General features: G+C 36.7%; 1 protein-coding gene across 1 annotated transcript in view; it reads left to right on the forward strand.

Moving 5' to 3' along the window:
* The window catches only part of ZDHHC17 (zDHHC palmitoyltransferase 17), a 64,651-nt gene that overhangs the window by 21,701 nt on the left and 24,777 nt on the right, over positions 1-18,173 (forward strand). Inside the window, exons 3-7 of the mRNA XM_085045368.1 lie at positions 4,208-4,330; positions 7,584-7,661; positions 9,050-9,194; positions 12,441-12,505; positions 13,814-13,976. Of these exons, the coding sequence (XP_084901494.1) occupies positions 4,208-4,330; positions 7,584-7,661; positions 9,050-9,194; positions 12,441-12,505; positions 13,814-13,976 (574 nt within the window). The remainder of the gene's footprint in view (positions 1-4,207; positions 4,331-7,583; positions 7,662-9,049; positions 9,195-12,440; positions 12,506-13,813; positions 13,977-18,173) is intronic.

Raw genomic sequence — 18,173 nt, forward strand, 5'->3', positions numbered from 1 at the left:
TCTGTGATAGCAAAATGAAATTGCACAGCGTTATTTTTTCCCCTGGACTAATCCCATTTCTTTCAGAGCAACACAAGGTCAATAATATGCTTTAATTATGCTCAATATTGGTGTTTACAGCGTCACCCTCCAGAATTCACTCAGATACTGAATATTTGTTAGATTAATGTACCACTCTCCTGTGAGGATTTGAATCTTTCTCTCCATTACTCTTGAAGGGCATAGAGCCCTTTATAACATTACAAGCATAATTGTGCTGAGTGTCTGAAATAGGTGACTTAGTCATTTTCTAACCTAACAGTGCATCATGAACCTTCGGAGGAGGCAAGGTGAAGTCAGCTGCAGCAAATTGATGGAAGAAGACTGTAGGTTGTGTGTGAGATAAGAATGCTGCACTTCTGGGACAGACCTCAAGAAACCATAACTGCAGCAGATTTAGTCTTTTATTTAACTGTAGAGAGCCTGCTGTTTCCAGGAAGAGGAGCAACTTGTTGGAAATTTCTAACAGTTTTTGCCAGGCAGATTTTGTCTGTTAAGATCCTTAAGTCCTCTTGTGACAATTTAATAAATTGAAGATTCATTAAATTATACCTTGTGTGCTACATCTTTAGTAATCTGTTATGATTGAGTTCAAGGTATCAAAAGTAAATTGCTAGGAACAGACAAACTGAGAGTGACTTACATTTAAAAATTGCTGTATACCTCATTCTCAGTATCACTTTTGGAAAGAGCTTTGTTTTCCTGTAAAGGCTGTTCTGATGTATTGCAGAATTTCATGTTCTGTAGCAGAGTAGTACAATGTACTGTGATTTGCAGTTTGCCTTCTAGTGGGGAGAATGGGAAGTCTATGATGCTAAGCCCAAAGAAGGAATCCATTCCTACTATTCCTTCTTGTATCTGAAGCCATGCAGCAGTCTTTGCTCAGGGCCTCACCACAGTGTACAGGTGAATTACAGAAGGAAGTACTTGTAAACATCAGTGGAGCGTACTTGGAGCATTCTGTGGGAACTTCTGGAGTGGCACTAGCAACAGCATCCTGCCTCAACAGGCTGCAGGGTCATTTGTGACAGCTTTCCTTTTTTTTCATACCTCTTAAGCCAAGTTCTGCAGAAAGTAGCATCACATTTTCTGTAAGAATAGAGTTTTGCTGGTAATAAAATAAAGAACTCAACAAACAACCCCTTCAACACTCTCCCCCTGAAAATCCCCAAAGAATAATCACCCCTCCGCCCCCTTCTCCCAAGACTGTCACAGTGCTTCTTGGTTATACCTATCTTGGCAGCGTGGTCGAACAAAAACTTGGTAGGAATCAAAGGTTACTTTCAAGAAGGTTCATTGCATAGTCAACGTGATAGGACACTTATCTTAAAGCGTATGTGCAGTTTGCCACAGCTGGCCAATAGTAACGCAGTGGTTTAACTGCTGGGCAGCTGAGCCCTGCACAGCAGCTCACTTGCTCCCCTCTGGTGTGATGGAGAAATCGACCAAAAGGATAAAATAAACTAAGTTTAATTGATAAAGCAAAAGCTGCACACACAAGTAAAGCAAAATAAGGAATTCATTTATCTCTTCCTGTGGGCAGGTGGGTTTTCAGCAGTGTCCATGTAATGGTTGTTTGGTTAGACAAGTGCCTTCACTCTAGATGTTCCTCTTTTGTCCCTCAGCTTTTATTGCTGAGCACACTGCCATGCAGTATTGGATAGCTCTTTGGTCACTTGGGGCTGGCTTTTGCAGTGTCCCCTCCCAACTTTTTGTGCACCCCCAGCCTGCTCACTGGCAGGGCAGCATGAGGAACAGCAAAGCCCTTGACCCCGTGTCAAGCACCAGTCAGCAATAGTAAAATATTGGTGTGTTAATCAACACTGTTTTGCTCACAAATGCTAAACATAGCCTCATATGAACCACTCTGAAGTAGAGTGACTTGATCCCACCCACCCACAACTAATACATGTGTAAAGAAAATCCTAACCCATTGAATAAAAGCTTTACATGATTGCCTCTTACACTTTAGAGGATGTTAGCATTATTGTATCCTTGTGTTCTTTGTATCTTTTAATAACCTAGAATATTTTATTAAAATCATTGCTATTTATTGTTTAGTACTGCTTACTTAAACAGGATGAGGGTCAGCTAATTTCAGCCTTAGGCAATACAAGTGTTTTTTAGGTGGTGGCTGTTAGACCAAATAGCAGGGCTTAGATCAGTAATTTCTTACACTATAGTTTCAATTTGTAGTTTCACTGAAGGCAGCAGACTATCTCCAATGGAAAGGAGTCTCATAACAGCTGAGTGGAGTAGAACAGCTTGTCAACAAATGGTTGCTTTGCCATTCTATGTGAATCATTTTCCAGGCTGCCTTCAGACAATGTAATATGGCAGTGTGATGCTGTACTGTAGGAGAATCAGAACTTGCTGCCCTGCTTTTGGAAGTCCTTCATTCCCCCATCTCTCCTACCGTCTCTTGCCTCCTTGTTCTTGGCTGACCTGCCTTTCTTAGCCCTAAGTTGTTTCAGGGGCCCTTCCAGCTGAGACTGGAAGTCAGGAATGGTATCTAAGCACTCATCAGGCCACACTACTCATCTAAACTAGGGCTTGATAGATGGTGTGCCTCAAGACTGGATTGACTTAGAACCTTACTAGGTTTCCTGTTACAAGTTTCCTTAGCTGTTATATTTGTTTGAGCATATGTATCTTGTCTAGCTGGTTGTATATTTTAAAGTCATCATAACTCAAACATCTTCTTTCCACGTTCTCCAATGGATTAAAAAGAAAGCTTTGTTGTCAGAATATTTATGACTGCTGCTTTTTTGCTCAGTTTGAGGGACCACTTTTTGCTAGTGTGTTGCCAGTTGGTATGTACTGCATGTAATAGTCTTTGTTCTGATCTTTTGTAATGTTTGAAAAGATAAGTATGACAACAATTTCCAGCATTTTTCATAATTTCTAGTGCAACTTGCCTAAAAAATTGAAAATAACATGATCTAAGTAGGCTGTTATGTCTAGTAGTTTTTTAATAGTGTCTGGCTAATTTTTGTGCTTCAAATCTATGACAGGCTTTAGAAAGCATTCCTGAGTTTTGTTGGCTTGAGTCATTTGAGCATTCATTGTGGCAGCATCATCCAGATTGAGGTTCCATTCAAATGCATGAAAGAAAAAGTAAGAATGGTAACTACCCTAAGAAGATGGTCTCTGCATCAGTTATGCAAGCTGATAAAGTTAGGGCAGAAGAGCCTTTTCTAAGGCTGTCTCTTCTGCAGAAGGTAGAACATAGAAGCAGTGTATGAAAAACTTAGTTAAATCCCAACTTTGAGAGGCTGTTAAAATTCTGTTTTAGCAGAAGTCAGATGTCACAAGGCATTGGCCTTGATTTAAAGGCGTTCTCACATTCTCTTCCTTGAGACTTGAGAAATCCCTATGGGATTTACAGATTTTTCAAATGTAATCTTTACTTGCTTGTCTGCATTGCTTATTTTGACACTAAAAATAGGTGGTAAAACAGTGTAAGCATCAAGGCAAACATTATTTAATGTTGGAGTTACTCCTACATTAAATGCCTAAGTGATGTTTATGCTTCCTGATTTGTTTCAACTTTCAAACACATGCAGAATTTTCTTTCAAATGGTAGCATATCACATTTAATATTTTTTTTCAATGAAAGAAAAATTTTCTATTCATGTACAGAATTTGAGGTGGTCTAAAGAAGAAAATTATACTAACTTGTATCAGGAGGATTTCTGTTTTTGGTCTTGAGAAGAAAAATGGGAAATATTTGAGCTGCTAGTGTTTGTAGTTGGCTCAATGATCTGCTGAATTTTAGGAAGGTACTGTCAAATCAGCTGGCTAAGGGTGTTTTGGTCTTCAGGACCAGGAAAGGAAGGAGAACAGAAGTGGAAGAAACAAATGTAGTGGAGTCTCTGGGAAAGGAACAGTACCTTATATTTAGTATACTACTGGGAGATATTTTACCGTGCTCTGCAGTACAGTCTTCTGTGGACACAAGTTTTCTGTAATATCTTGATTTGATAAATGTAACTTTTGCCAGTGGAAGCATCTTGTTGCAACATATTTGTAATCATGTAGAAAAGGAAAGTTTCTTCTTCATTTCTCTTCTGTTGAAGATTTTGTATCGTGACAAAAAGTATGATATTTGCTAAATGCATGTTTATCTAAGGTAAGCATTTTGAAAAATCTTATTTTATTCTTCCAGGTATGGAATATATGAAAGATGTAGAGAGTTGGTGGAAGCTGGTTATGATGTACGACAACCAGACAAAGAAAATGTAACGCTTCTCCACTGGGCTGCAATCAACAACAGGATAGATCTGGTGAAGTATGTATTACACTTCAAGTTAAACAAAATTTAATTATGTCCTTGAAAATGTTTGTTTCTTTTTTTAAGACAACTGAATGTCTTTAAATCTGATGTGTCTAATTTGTCCTTTTTTCCTTGACAGTATGTCAAGGCTCTTGTCCATTAATGCATCTCTACCACTGTGATGTACAGCATTGCATTTTCTTCCTGCTGTTTACTAGAGTGCATGTGAATACTGATGTGTCCAACTGTATCTAAAATTCCCTTTTCTTGATGCAGTTCTCACTTTTCAGATTCCTCTGTCTTTACGGGATCTTGATTTATTTTAGTTTATATCACCCACCTTCTTGTGTGCTCTCTCACTCTCTTTTTTGCAAGATACTAGTTAATTTTCTTTCCTTAGAATGGAATTATTCAGTGTTTTTTCTTTTTGTTCAAGCCAATCACATCTTTCCCCAAGTGTTCTGTATTTTCCCATTATGTGCAGTGGATAATTTCAATAAATATGTTGGATATAAGCTTGGTACTACAGAGATAAAGTTGTCTACTCTTGTGATGTCAGATCTTAGTGTCTTGCTTAGTGGGTGTTGACTATATAAGTTCTTTACAATGGAGTAGCTTAGCAGCTTGTCCGTGGGGAGTGCAGGCTTGGAATTAGATTTCTCTTATTTTTAGTATTTCTTCATCCCACCTATTGTGAGACTTGAGATTCAGTGTAGATAACAGTAAAACCCATTGATAAGGAAAACTGCAGAACCTTTTCAGATTTCTGTAGAATCAGGGATAAGTGTCTACAACACAGTTCTGTTTTCATCATGACACTGATCTATTGGTAGCTCTTCAACTCAGTTTTGTAAAAATGCAGAAAAATGGCCTTATGTCTCTACAGTTACTTACTACATTTCCCCATCTCCTGTGTTGAGCTTTCTCCAGACGAGGATTTCTCTTCTACTTTTCCTTCTTCTAGTAACAGTGGCTGCGTACACTTTGGTTCCTCAAGCACTGAATGCAAGCTGAGGTAGTTTTCAAATGCCTGCCAAAGACTTAGTGATCCTAATGTGGAGATCAGTGGAAGTATTTTCTTCTTAAGGGGACCTCTTATGAGATCTGCTTGCTTTAAGTGTAAGTAGCTTGCTTAAATAGGACTTGCATGCTTGGCATCTTCTAGTGGAAGCTTAGATGACTCACTGAGTGTAGGATTGCCCAGTTCGTTCTTTCTTCAGGGACCTTCTCACCTAGCACAAATTTCCTTCTGCAAGATCTGCTTAGACGAGGAGATTAAGTTCTCAGTCTGGTTTTGCAGCAAAATCTTACCATTTTTGTGTACTGAAACCAAAATGCAGTGATAAATCTCAACTAAGTCTAAAAACACTCTTGAAGAAACATAAAATGTTATTTCAATGCACCATCTGGCAAGAGATTGTCGCCTTGTCTTTTCCCAGTTGTCAAACTGCAAGTTCTTCCTTCTAAATAAAACCTACTAACCAGTAAGCAGTTCTGCTGTCAGTAGAATCTGAACATATTCTGCATTTCTGCAAGGACCAGTGTTTGAATGAAGACAATCTGTTTAGTGTTCACCTCCCCATGGGTGGCTGTCACATCAGAGAGATGAATCCAAGTTTTGACTGTGAATTTTTCTGTGCTGTCATTTTATCTAGACAAGATTTCTTTTGGAGCTCCTTCCCAAGGGAGACTAAAGAGCTCCTCAGTTGGTAGCTGATACTTCACTGTGACAAAATCACTCTGTTTCTTTACCATATATGTTCTTTGTGTTTTTGCCTAGATGGGACCAAGACTTTCACAAAATCTTTGTTTTTTCTCTTGGAGAAATAAAAATGCTTAACTCCTGCAGAGAGATGTTGAAGTTTTGTTCTTTTAGTGTTGGAGGCCAGCGGAGTGGACTGTCCTGCATCAATCGAAACAGATCTTGCTTGTCTTACACACTGTTTTTTTTTTACTTTGGCAAATCTGTTGAAGTACTCCAATGTGTCTGATGGCTCTAAAGCAACTGTATAAAAGAAATTTTGCTTTAGATGTGTCTAATGTGACATGCATTTTTCAGTTTCTGTTCTAAAGGTTCCTAAAAGGGCTGTTTTTGAAATTTCATTCTCTGAATCAATAAGCACTCTAGAAGATGAAGGCAGTTACTTAAGAGTAATGTTTTTCAAGTTGTTCTGTTTGTTGCTGTTCTTCTTGCCATGTCTTGAAACACTTAGCAGAGTTTGAGGTGCCAGAAATTCAATGCTGAGGATTTGAAGGACAGCTTGTGTGGGTGGGAAAGCAGTGTTCATATACACCTGACAGGTATTTTCAAAGTGAAAAGTCTGTAGGCACAGGTACTTGAAATGTGCAAACACTTACAAATCTATAGCTAGGTAGTGCTTTTTAAAGGCTAGACAGTAGTGAATGAAAAACTAGAAGCCTTCTGGGAAAGCTTCTATTTAGAAACGTTATTTTCTTTCTAAAGGATGCATTTTCTTTCACAAAGCAAAAGTAATACTGCCAATTTAGTGTCCCAGATAAAACAGCCATTAAAACTGTTCACAGAAACATTTAAAATTACTATGAATATGAGTTGCAGTTAAAAATAGGCAGCTCATTGTGTTCCTACAGGTAGCTCATCTTTTTATAAATGTTCTTGAGGGAAACATAATTTCTAGCCCATTATTTGGAAATATTTTTGAAATACTCAGATGGTTTTTGTCCTTTGATTAATAACAATTGAGAAGTATGTAAAAGTCTTAGTCCTTCACTAAGTGTGTAACTTAAGTGTGATCTCTGGGATCAATGACTTAAGCATGGTTATTCCAATGATGATACAAGCTGCAAATCTAATGGTATATAATTTTGCTGTTTTTCCAAAATTCTCTACAAATAATAGTCTTCTAGCACCATAATATTTTACCAGTAATTCAGAATTATATTTAGTGCAACAGCCCCATAATATTTAAGAATAGTTTATGAAATGCTTCTGTGGTAGCACGGATTGTGCTACTGCACATAGCAATTATTCTGTTTTATCTTGGAATAAAATTCCGAAATAGTATGTTTAAAACACAGTAGGAGGCATCCCTAGTCTCCCAAACCATGTCAGGCAAAAAAATTGAAAGTAGATGCATGACCTCTAAAAAGGAAGGTTATATGAAGCCAAGAAAAGTTTCTGCTCTTCTGACCTCTAACTGCCTGTTTTGCGTAACATCAAACATGTTCACTTGTGTCCTTTTTAATTAATGAAAACAAGCAATAATGTTTAGTATTTCTGTTATTCCAGATACTATATATCAAAAGGTGCTATTGTTGATCAGCTTGGAGGAGATTTAAATTCTACCCCACTTCACTGGGCAACAAGGTAGGAAAAAGTCTTGTGAAATTTTCTTCTCTGTTTCTTTGCCTAACATGGAGTACTGCTAATATTATGAAATTGTTGTATTTTCAGGAATACTTAATACTATAATTAATTCTTTTATTATTTTATTTTATTTTATTATTGAATTAATTATAATTCTTCTTAAATTAAGTCTTTGAAAACTGAGCTCACTGTAAATGTGGTATGTTTGAGCTAAAGGAGCTTTCAGCATATGGTTCTTTCTGATGTAGAGGAAGATATTGCTTCAATAGAAAAACAAGTAAAGTACAGGTAACTTGCCTTACTCTTACTGCTGAGATCTACTTTTTGTCAAGTCTTCTGAAGTTCAGTGGCGCTTCTGAAGATGGGTCTTGGGATGATTTTGTGTGACTTTGTCCTTGCAGTGTTCTATTGCATGCATGGATTTTTTTTTAAGATGTACTTAAAATCAGGTTTCTTATGTAGAAGATGATTAGAGAATATAATGGCTGAAAAAATTGAGGACAGACTTTGAGCAGTGCATGCTCCTTCAGACAACTACCTGGAAACAGGTGGGAAAGAAGCAGCATCCATATGAATATTATTAACTATAGGTGGCAAAAGGAGACTTGGAAAAATAGCTTTTAGGATTTAATGTATCAAAATAATCTGTTTGCTAAAGGTGAGGTCTTGCTTGTTAGCCTCCATTAAAGATTTTAGCTTATTTCTTATTGTTACAGATCACAGCTTGTGATTCTGTGTTAATAGAACAAAATTCTGATTTAATTTCCTGGTGTTTGTTCATACCTGTAATCTGTTCTGTGAAGCATTGTCCAAAGCTGCTTCTAAAAAATTGAAATGGTCCTTTGCTCATGTCAGAAACTGTGTACTGACACTTAGGCACTATGTCTAAAAGGATATGCCTATGCTCATTATGCCAAAAAGATGCTTAAGCTTTTAGCATAGTGTGGACAAAATGTAGACCTTCAGTTTTTCCTCTTTTTTTGGTATTTTTGTTTCGTTACAGTTTCTAAGCCCACAAAAAGTGAGAGTATCTAGCCAGTTTGACATCTCTGAAAATAGCAGGTTTCATACATGGTTTGGAAGAATTCACAGTAGACTAGATTTCTAAACTGTAACTTGGGTTTTTTTGTTGACTTTCTTTTTTTGCTATGCAGTACAGTTAAGAAAATTTTATGTGATGAATGCATTATATACATAGAATTTCTCATATACTCAGTTGGAGAATCAGATCATAACAGTTGCTGTTTTTCAAGTATGAGTTAAAATGTGGGAGCTCTGATAGTGTAATTACTGCTAAACATACTTGTTGTACTTCAGTGTTCAAATTTTAATAGTTTTCCTGCATATAGTTATTCAGTTGTTTGTTTTTTGTGTTTCGTTGCATTTAGACAGGGTCACTTATCCATGGTTGTTCAGCTGATGAAATATGGGGCAGATCCGTCGCTAATTGATGGAGAAGGATGTAGCTGTATTCATTTGGCTGCCCAGTTTGGACATACTTCGATTGTTGCTTACCTGATAGCAAAGGGACAGGTAAATTTTAAGTGATATCATATTTAAATAGATTCTACTAAAATTTGGAGTAGGAACGCAATTGAAACTTACACCTGTTACTAGGGAAATGCAAAATATTTGCTTGAATAAATATAAAAATAATTCCATGTCCTGTATTGTAGACTACAGTGTTGATGTGCCATCTACTAAATTAATTTCCTGCAACAGTGGTCTGAATACTTTGGCTTTAATTCACACCTATCTAGTATAGTATATGGAAATTCTAATTCTTTATTTCTAATGAATTTAATCTTTAAATGTAACTGCAGCAGTGGTAGCAAGTGTTCTAGAATTCTTCACAGAATCATCAGTTATGCGTGGATAAAGAATCTAGTGACACATCAGTCCACAACTTTTAATGTATTGCTTCTCCTAATTACTAGCATGTATAAATAGAAAGAAAACCAAACAACCCCAAACCTTCTTGCTAGTCCCTTATATTACTGCTAGATCTGTAAAGTGTGTATATAACATGTATTCATTACTGTTCCTGTTGTGTCCCATCTGCTGTTCTGTCTGCTCAAAAACTTGATCATGTTTTTGCTACAAACCCTGCACTGTAATCTGTGGGTTTATTCACCCATGGGTATGTGCCTGAAGCACAAATTTGATTTACTGTGTAAACCATACAAAAAAGTTAAAGCCCTCCTCTTGTATGATCGTCCTACTAATGCTGTTCGCTCTTCTGTATTCTGCTTATTCTTTCAAATACCAAGTGAGATATGATCCATTGAGTCATGTAGAATATGGAATCAGTGAGTTTGGTCTGTGTAAAACAAATGTTAAATTTGCTGCAGAAAATTTCTTATACCTGAACACATAAAAAAACCCCAAGCTGTTGCTCCAGGCAGTATTCAGTTTGTATTTTGTTGGTAAAACAGTACTTAGGGTATGATAAAGAGTAAGCAAGACAAAAGAAGAGTCTGATCCTATTTTGTATAATTGCTATTTTGCAAGAAATAATGATTGGAGAGGAACGCATTTTCATGAGGAGCAAGTTTTGTATTTTCTTCACAAATTATGTATAATTGTATGTGGGTTTTATATTACCAGAAAAATCTTGCTGATATTATACAAGTGTGAACTTGTTTAAAGCATAGCTTAAATAAATACTAATGGCCTTTAAAGTATTCTACAGTGATTGTGAAGTCTCCCTGTGATTGTCTTCATGCTTATATACAGATTTTTCCTGTTTATTTCAACATATAATGCTTCAATGCAAAAGAAGCTGTATGTCTTTACATGAATACATACACAAAGACACAAAAATTGTCTTAAAATTTAAAACCTGTTACTTTGGAAACAGCTCTTCTTACCAATATTTTTAAAACACTGGTTTTTATTAAATCCCTCAAATATTATCAAGTATGAATTTGGTGTCCTTTCTGTGATGTGAGTTTGACTTAATTTTAATATTAATTCTTCTCAGCACTTCAAAAAGTCCAACTTTAAAAGCTGTATATTGATTCATATGCTTAAAATCTAGTAATATCAATAGCATTATAATAACAATCCCTAAGCACATAATTCTCTAGCGATATTACATACAGCTACAGAAACTACATGATTTGTCTAGAAACTATGGGGAAATACATGATTCTATTTTTTAATTTTCCTTTAATTAGTACATATGAGGTCATTAATTTATTTGTTTTCTCATCTTTTTTGCGGTGCTGAGGTTTGGATTTGGAAATTTGAACTACTTTTGCTTGTGTGGGTTTACCCTACATACCACTTCTTATTTGCCTGTTGTCTTGACAGAGATCAGGTTCTCTTATATCCAAAGAGTAGGTTCCCCCTTGTTCTGAACCTAATTGTAGACCTGTGTAGTAAACAATAACTAAATAAATGTCAAAATAAGGGTCAGTGTAGGCTGTTGTGTTGTGTTAGTTCTGATTTTGATGCCTTTGTGAATGAGTGTGGTCAGAGATGAGCCAACTTTCATAACTGAATAGAGGACTGATAGGTGGATTAAGAAATTGGTCCTAATTGCTACTTGTCCCTTTGTGTGACAGAGCTAAAACTCAGCTTCAGCGTTGCTGTTTCACTCTCTGGGCTGCAGCAGCCAATGGTAAAATTTACAATCTGAGGCTTGAGTCCAGCCCTCTAGCTTTTGGAGTGTGGTGTAGGGGAAGAACTCTTGGTCAGATGCCCTCTAGCTTCAATTGGAAGTGAACCTGCTTTCATGCCAGCAAATATTACTCAGCCAAGAGGCAGCAATGGCTGATAGCTGTTGCTTTTTTTTTTTAATCATGTCTCTTACTGAATTCTGAGAGACTGATACCTGACTGTATCAGAATTTGAACATGTTGTTTGTGTCAGTAGGTTGCCTGGGTCAAAATCAAGCCTGGGATACAAGTACATGTTATAAATATAATCAGAAATCAAATAACAGAATCTGTAGTACAGTTCAAGTTTAGGTAAGATCTTTATTTAAAAACAATGCAAGAAAGAAAAACTGCAGAAGAAAGTGAAGGCACTTAAAAACGTTCACTGTACAATTGACTGCTTGAGATTGTGCTTAGGCTTCTTAAAATGCCAGAGGCATATCGGGATCGTGCACACGCAAATATTCACCTGGAATAAGTTAAGATACGGATGTGCTATACAAAGGGTTGAATAATGTGTTCTCATACTGTGCACATGGGAGGTAACTTAGTCTCAGATAATGAGTGACTATGAAGTTGTGTGTAGGGTAAAATCATGTAAGAAATATTCTAGTTCTAAATTTACAGTTTAGCTGTTTCATACTCATAGTTCAACTGTCACTTTCATGGTTTAACTAGCACTCATAGCAAATAGATGAAATTAGCATTTAATAGAATATAGGATTCAGACAGTGGTATTTATATTAATTTATCAAGTATTTTTAAAATAGTGGTGCATAATTTTAATATTCTGCTTTTGAATGTGGTAATAAATATATAAGATCTATATATATCTTTAATGTTGAAGATTAACAGTAAGTTAAAAATTACTGATCCTATACAGCATGACAGTTTCATAGTTTCTGAAATAGATTGAAATAGTTATATTTTGGCAATGGTGGCATTAATGTTTATTTTCACTTTTTAAATACTATTTGAGTGCTAAAAGCTTGCCAGTTTTTCTTCCAATTCAGATGATTAGTCTTAGAACACTGCTTCTCATTGCAAACCTTGCATCTGCTGGATTTTGAGTCTGCTTACTTATCTCACCCACTTTTCTTTCTTTTTTTTTTTTTAGGATGTAGATATGATGGATCAAAATGGAATGACACCTTTAATGTGGGCAGCTTACAGAACACATAGGTAATATGTGCAGTTTTGACTTTCTCTTAATGCTAACCGAGTGACATGTAGTAGTGACTGGTTTTGGGGTTTTTTGCAAGTTTTTTTTCTGTTGTTAACTAGTCCATGTTCTTTTCACAGTTGCCATTTTATCTTTCGTCATTTATGGTTATTATGAATTCATTCCACTTGGCAGCTCAGCCCCACACAGCCACTTCCTCACTCAGACCAAGTGGAATGAGGAGGAGAATCAGGAGGGTAAAAGAGAGAAAACTCGTTTGTTGCAATAATGACAGTTTAATAGATAAAGCAAAATAACTAATTCATTCAGTAGGCAGAAGTTCAGCCATTTCCAGGTCAGCAGGGCTCCATCACCTGTAACAGTTACTTGGCAAGGCAGATGCTGTAACTCTGAATGTCCTCTGCTTTCTACTTCTCACCCCCATTTTTTATTGCTGAGCACACTGCCGTGCAATATTGGTTAGCTCTGTGGTCACTTGGGGTTGGCTGTCACAGCTGTGTCCCCTGCCAACTTCTTGTGCACCCCCATCTTGCTCACTGGCAGGGCAGCATGAGGAACAGCAAAGCCCTTGACCCTGTGTCAGCAATGGCCATATAGCTATATATAGCTATAACATCCCTGTGTTATCTGTACTGCTTTGCTCACAAATGCTAAACATACCACTATAGGAGCTACTATGGAGAAGATTAACTTGATTTCAGCCAAACCCAGTACAATTACTTTTTCAAGAAAGGAGGTGCTATGAAGAAGTACTCACTAATCCTTCCTTTGGAGATAATTAGAAAAAACAGATTAAAAATAACACTTCTCCAAAGAACAAATGTTTGAGTTAGATTCCTGTTTGGTAGGGCCTATCTCCATCAATTGTTGGGAGGAATACAAACTAGCTCTTACCAATATCTGCCATTACCATCTTTCTCATCCTATTTTGTTTTCATCTTACGGATTGTGAAGTGGAAACATAACATGTTTTGAACTTTTGTTGTTCAAGTATATATAATCATGTGCATATTTTTACAAATCTGTTAGTAGTGTAAGATTTTGGCAAACACAAAACTAGAATTGTAGAACAAATGTTTCATGACATCCCAGAATGAGCTGTCTTAGACAGATCTTTAAAAGTCAACAGAATTGTGGTTTGTTTTGGTGGGAAGAGATTTTTAGTAATTCATAATAGACAGCAAAAAATGTCACTTTGCTATTACATGGTGTACCTGATCAATGATCTTCGTAGAAATTGAATGCATCAACATTATAAGTTGGTATGTGAGTTCATCTGTAGATCTAACAAGAATTTTCTTTTCTAGTGTGGATCCAACGCGATTACTACTTACATTTAATGTTTCGGTTAATCTGGGAGACAAATACCACAAAAACACAGCATTGCACTGGGCTGTGCTAGCAGGAAATACTACAGTTATTAGTCTTCTGTTAGAAGCTGGAGCTAATGTTGATGCTCAAAATATTAAGGTAAACGTTTGGTCTGTTTTAATTGTAAGTGGTTTGAGGCAGAAATAACAGAGCCTATGATAAATCTCAAGAATAGGTTACTATTGTGGGTATGGTGGGATCATGAAAAGCCATGCCACTAATGTGTCATTTGGGAATCAGTTTTTTCCCTAACAATGCATAACCACTAGATCTGCACCATAAAAGATACTCAAGTAAATAATGTAACAGTGATTATATGTAAATATGTGGGAGTGGGGTGTGCAGTTAGACTGCATGTATGAAGACTGGTGTATTTGGATGCAAAATTGGAAATCTGCAAAATTGAATATCTTCCAGTGAAGTTCTGGGGTGATTGTTGGAGTGAGATGAGACACATTTCCTGTTCCAGAGAGCTGACAAATGGTCTAGTCCATCTCCCAGTGCCAGGAACCAAACTGGAGGCCTGAAAATGCTAGTAGGAGTAAAATAAGCAAAGGGGCTCTTTTGTTGCATATGAACTTAATTTACCTGATTACCAGAATTTCTTAACGAGTCTAGATTCTGTACTAACAGAGCCCAACTCCAGCATGTTAGACCAGCAAAACCACTCTTGGAATTTCTGCCATAGACTGGGAGCTTCTTCAGCCTTGGGAGGTGTGCCTTTGGAATGTGGATTTGTCCATTACCTCTAGATACCATGTATATCAAATTAGATGTATTTTGCTACTCAAGCTGTTTTTTCTGTGGTGTCGGAGAAGAATTTACTTTAGAAAAAGAATTCACTTTAGCAGAAAAAGAATTCTCCATTTCTCTTCAAATACTTGTATTTTCCACTTAAAGAGTGTTACAGAGTGGTTGCACTTGAAAACACAGCTGTAACTTAATTTATTTGTCCTTTCACCATTTTTCCTACTAATTAAGGTGGCCAGGGCCTATTTTGCTTGGCCACAAGTGGTAGAAATATGCAAAAAAATATCCATGCACCTTTCTTGAAGAGCATGGAACAGCCTTTTTAAGAGTGTAGCCAAATTTTGCTGGCAACTTTTTAGGTCCTGCATCCACTTCAGAATATCAGAAATGTTCATAATCATGAATGAAAACTCATTAGAAGAAATAACATAGCTTTTTACATGTTTAAAACAAATCAGCTAGCCTCTTGCATGCACTGAGGGGAATATATATTAATTATTCCTGGTCTGTAAGGTCAGTTGTGTGGATGAATTATGCTTCCAGTCTCACTTCTTATGTTGAAAAGCTATTTTCCTATGCCACCTATGGTAAAAAATTAAGGTATTTTTGTGGGAAAAAAAAATCAGTGTGTCATACCTTGCTTGTATTGACAGACTGATTAGTGTGGTGAGAGTTCTAAAGTCATCACCTTACCTGCATGTCTGGACTCCTATGAAATCTGTAAGAAAAATTTCTGTGTTCAGCTATATGAAAAGGTATCTGCTAGCCTGAAGTAGTCCGTGATCTTGCCTTCTTTATTGACAGACAGCAGCAGTCAGTAGAAAAATAGGTTTTTGAACCTGCTGGATCATGATATCTTTCCAGTCATGCCAGAAGACATGTGCCTGGTTTCACTGACCACTGCCTATCTTCTGCAGTGGAGGCTAGGTTTCTTGCATGCCTTCCCAGGTTTTTAGGATCTTCAGAGAATCAGAATCATTTGAGCAATGGCAGTTTTGCCATCCAGTGATTTTATAACAGATACTGATTTAAGTGGTAGTAAAAATATAGGAAATACAAAAATTTGGTTGATTCTTAAAGGCAAATAGAAACTCAGTTTTGTGTCCCTCTTTTAACTGTTCAGCAAAAGAAAATTTCTTTGAGCCAAAAACTCATTGTTAAGTGTCTGGCTCATGTTTCCTCAGAAATAAAAGGAATTGTGAAAGGCTTCTTTCTGATGCAGTCACTTCCAGATTTCTGCAGTGCTACCTAGTGAAGTCGTTTTCTCAGCCCACAGAATTGACCAAGAATGATGGTTACACAGCTGAGATTAAAGAAATACATTGACTGAAAGCTGCTCATCTTCTTCAAATGATGAAGTCTTTTGAAGTCATTGTCTTCATCTTCAAATGATGAAGACTGAAATATTAGAGGCGAGGTGTGACTTTATTGTTATCAGCTCTACTCAGTGTTAGAAAGGCATGGGCTGCTGGCTGCCTAGGCTTGGAACAAACTGGGACCAGTCATCTCAGTAAGGTGTTCTTCGCATGACAGTTTGTGAAGTATTTGAACAATTTGAACAATACCACTCCTGTTCTAGAGCAAAGCTTGATACAAGCAGTGAGTTAGTCCTTTTTTGTAATTTTCCCCTTTTTATTATGCTCTACAAGAAATTAGTATTTTCCTTTTGGTAGTAAGATACTTTCTTTTTTCCTTTTTGAGAACTAGATTAATGTTGGAAGCTGCTATACAGTAATCAAAGTAGAGGGGTTTTTTTTGTTCGGTTGATTTTTTTTCTTAAGGAAATTATCTTGCCACACCAGTAGACAGATTGGGCAGATGAGGACAGGATTTCCCAGGGAGCTGGGCTATCTCTGGGGACTTGGGGAAAACTTGTAAATTTTAAGTATGAACGGAAACTCCTTTTTTTACTAGAGAGATATAGAGACCTAAAAGAGCTCTTACTAAAGAAGATTTTTTTTAAATCTGTAAATGAATTGTTTATTGAGCTTTAAATGTAGTTTCTTGATTATGTAGTGTACTTTAGGTTTGTCTGTGGAAGTCTACATGTACAGTTCCCTATTCTAATGACTCTTCAGATTATTCTATCTAAATACTTAAAATATATATTATTGAAGCCTTATTGTTTGCTGACAGTTTTAGGTGTGTTACTAGATTAAGTTCCCCAATATACTTTTTTTTTTTAATTTTTAAGCAAGTCAGCCATTCACTATTCCTGTAAAGACAAGGAAAATATTAAAATGGCCAGATGATGGGAAGCATAGTCAAAGACTTCTTTAAAGCTCCCTCAATTTTTTTATCTAGGCAGTTCCTAGGTGTCTCATGGCCCTCTAGTGGAAGGGATGCTCAGCTGGATCCCAAGACAACTTCAGGATTTACTTGGGAGATCAACTCCCAGAGGGGATTGCTTGTCCACAGGTAAACTTTACAGTCTGGATATATAAGGTGATATTAAAACAACAGCATCTCTGGAGTTGCCCATATATTATCACTTGAAGGTGCAAATAAACTTGTGATGAAACAGGCACCAATAGTTTGATTTCAGGCATTTCTTTTGAGAATGGAATTAACTTACTCTGTTTTTTTTTTTTTTAACATCTGGCTAGATAATTTTGAAGCCAAGTTAAGTCAGAAGGTTATTTTTTTAACTGATTTTGCTAGGTAAACTTCCTGCACAGAAGGTGTGAAAGGTCCTGTTAAGTAGCAAAAAGCTTCACTTTGTAATTTGTAGTCTATGTTATTTACTCTCCTAAAGATTTGCAGCAAGATTTCAAAGGCAAAAATGACAGTTAAGTACTTGATTCCCATTGTCTTTCTATGGGATATAGGTAGCTAACTAGTTTTTAATCTTGGAAATCGCTTCTGTCTGTAGTAATTATTGCCCTTTCTGGGTAGTTTCAGTTTCTAGTACCTGTCTCACTTTTTTTTTAGGAGGGGGCCGAGCGATGAAGCATTCAGCCATTTTTCAAGCCTCCATGAATGGTTTGTTTAGGAGGGGAGTTAACTCCAGTAGAAGAGAGGAAGAGTCAAATGCAAAACTGAAGCTGGAGGTACCTGCAATTGGTTGTCTCTTGCCTCCTCTATAATTTTAGACCAAGTCAATGACTTTCATTTAGCTCTCTTCCTAAATGTTTAAAAAGCAGTAAAATCAAATCAGTTTGGGAGGCACCTTTAGTCCCTGTATCTCTTGCTCTGTGTTTCTCTTTTGCTTCATCTGTTAGTCCTTTCTGAAATTACAAAAATAAAAGCCTGGGCCATTGCTGGCTTAGCACCCAAAATACATTAAACATAAGCTCAGCGTAAAAGCTCAGAGATTTGAAAGAAGCTGGACATGAGCAATCAGTTTTTTCTTCCCTGTTTTCTTCCTAGGACTTCAGTTACTGAAATGAACATAAGCACATTAAGCTTGTGGAAAAAGAAAATCCTTATAGAAGCCTTCAGTAATATTAGCAACTTTGCCAAAAAGGCAGAGAATTAACTAAGAAGTCTGGCTTTAGACTTGGGAGAGTTTCCATGATCCAGTGGGTCACGAGTTTTTATTCTTTG

Source organism: Lichenostomus cassidix, chromosome 1Aa, assembly GCF_008360975.1.
Source record: "Lichenostomus cassidix isolate B80296 chromosome 1Aa, HeHo_3.0, whole genome shotgun sequence".
NCBI classification, from domain to species: domain Eukaryota; kingdom Metazoa; phylum Chordata; class Aves; order Passeriformes; family Meliphagidae; genus Lichenostomus; species Lichenostomus cassidix.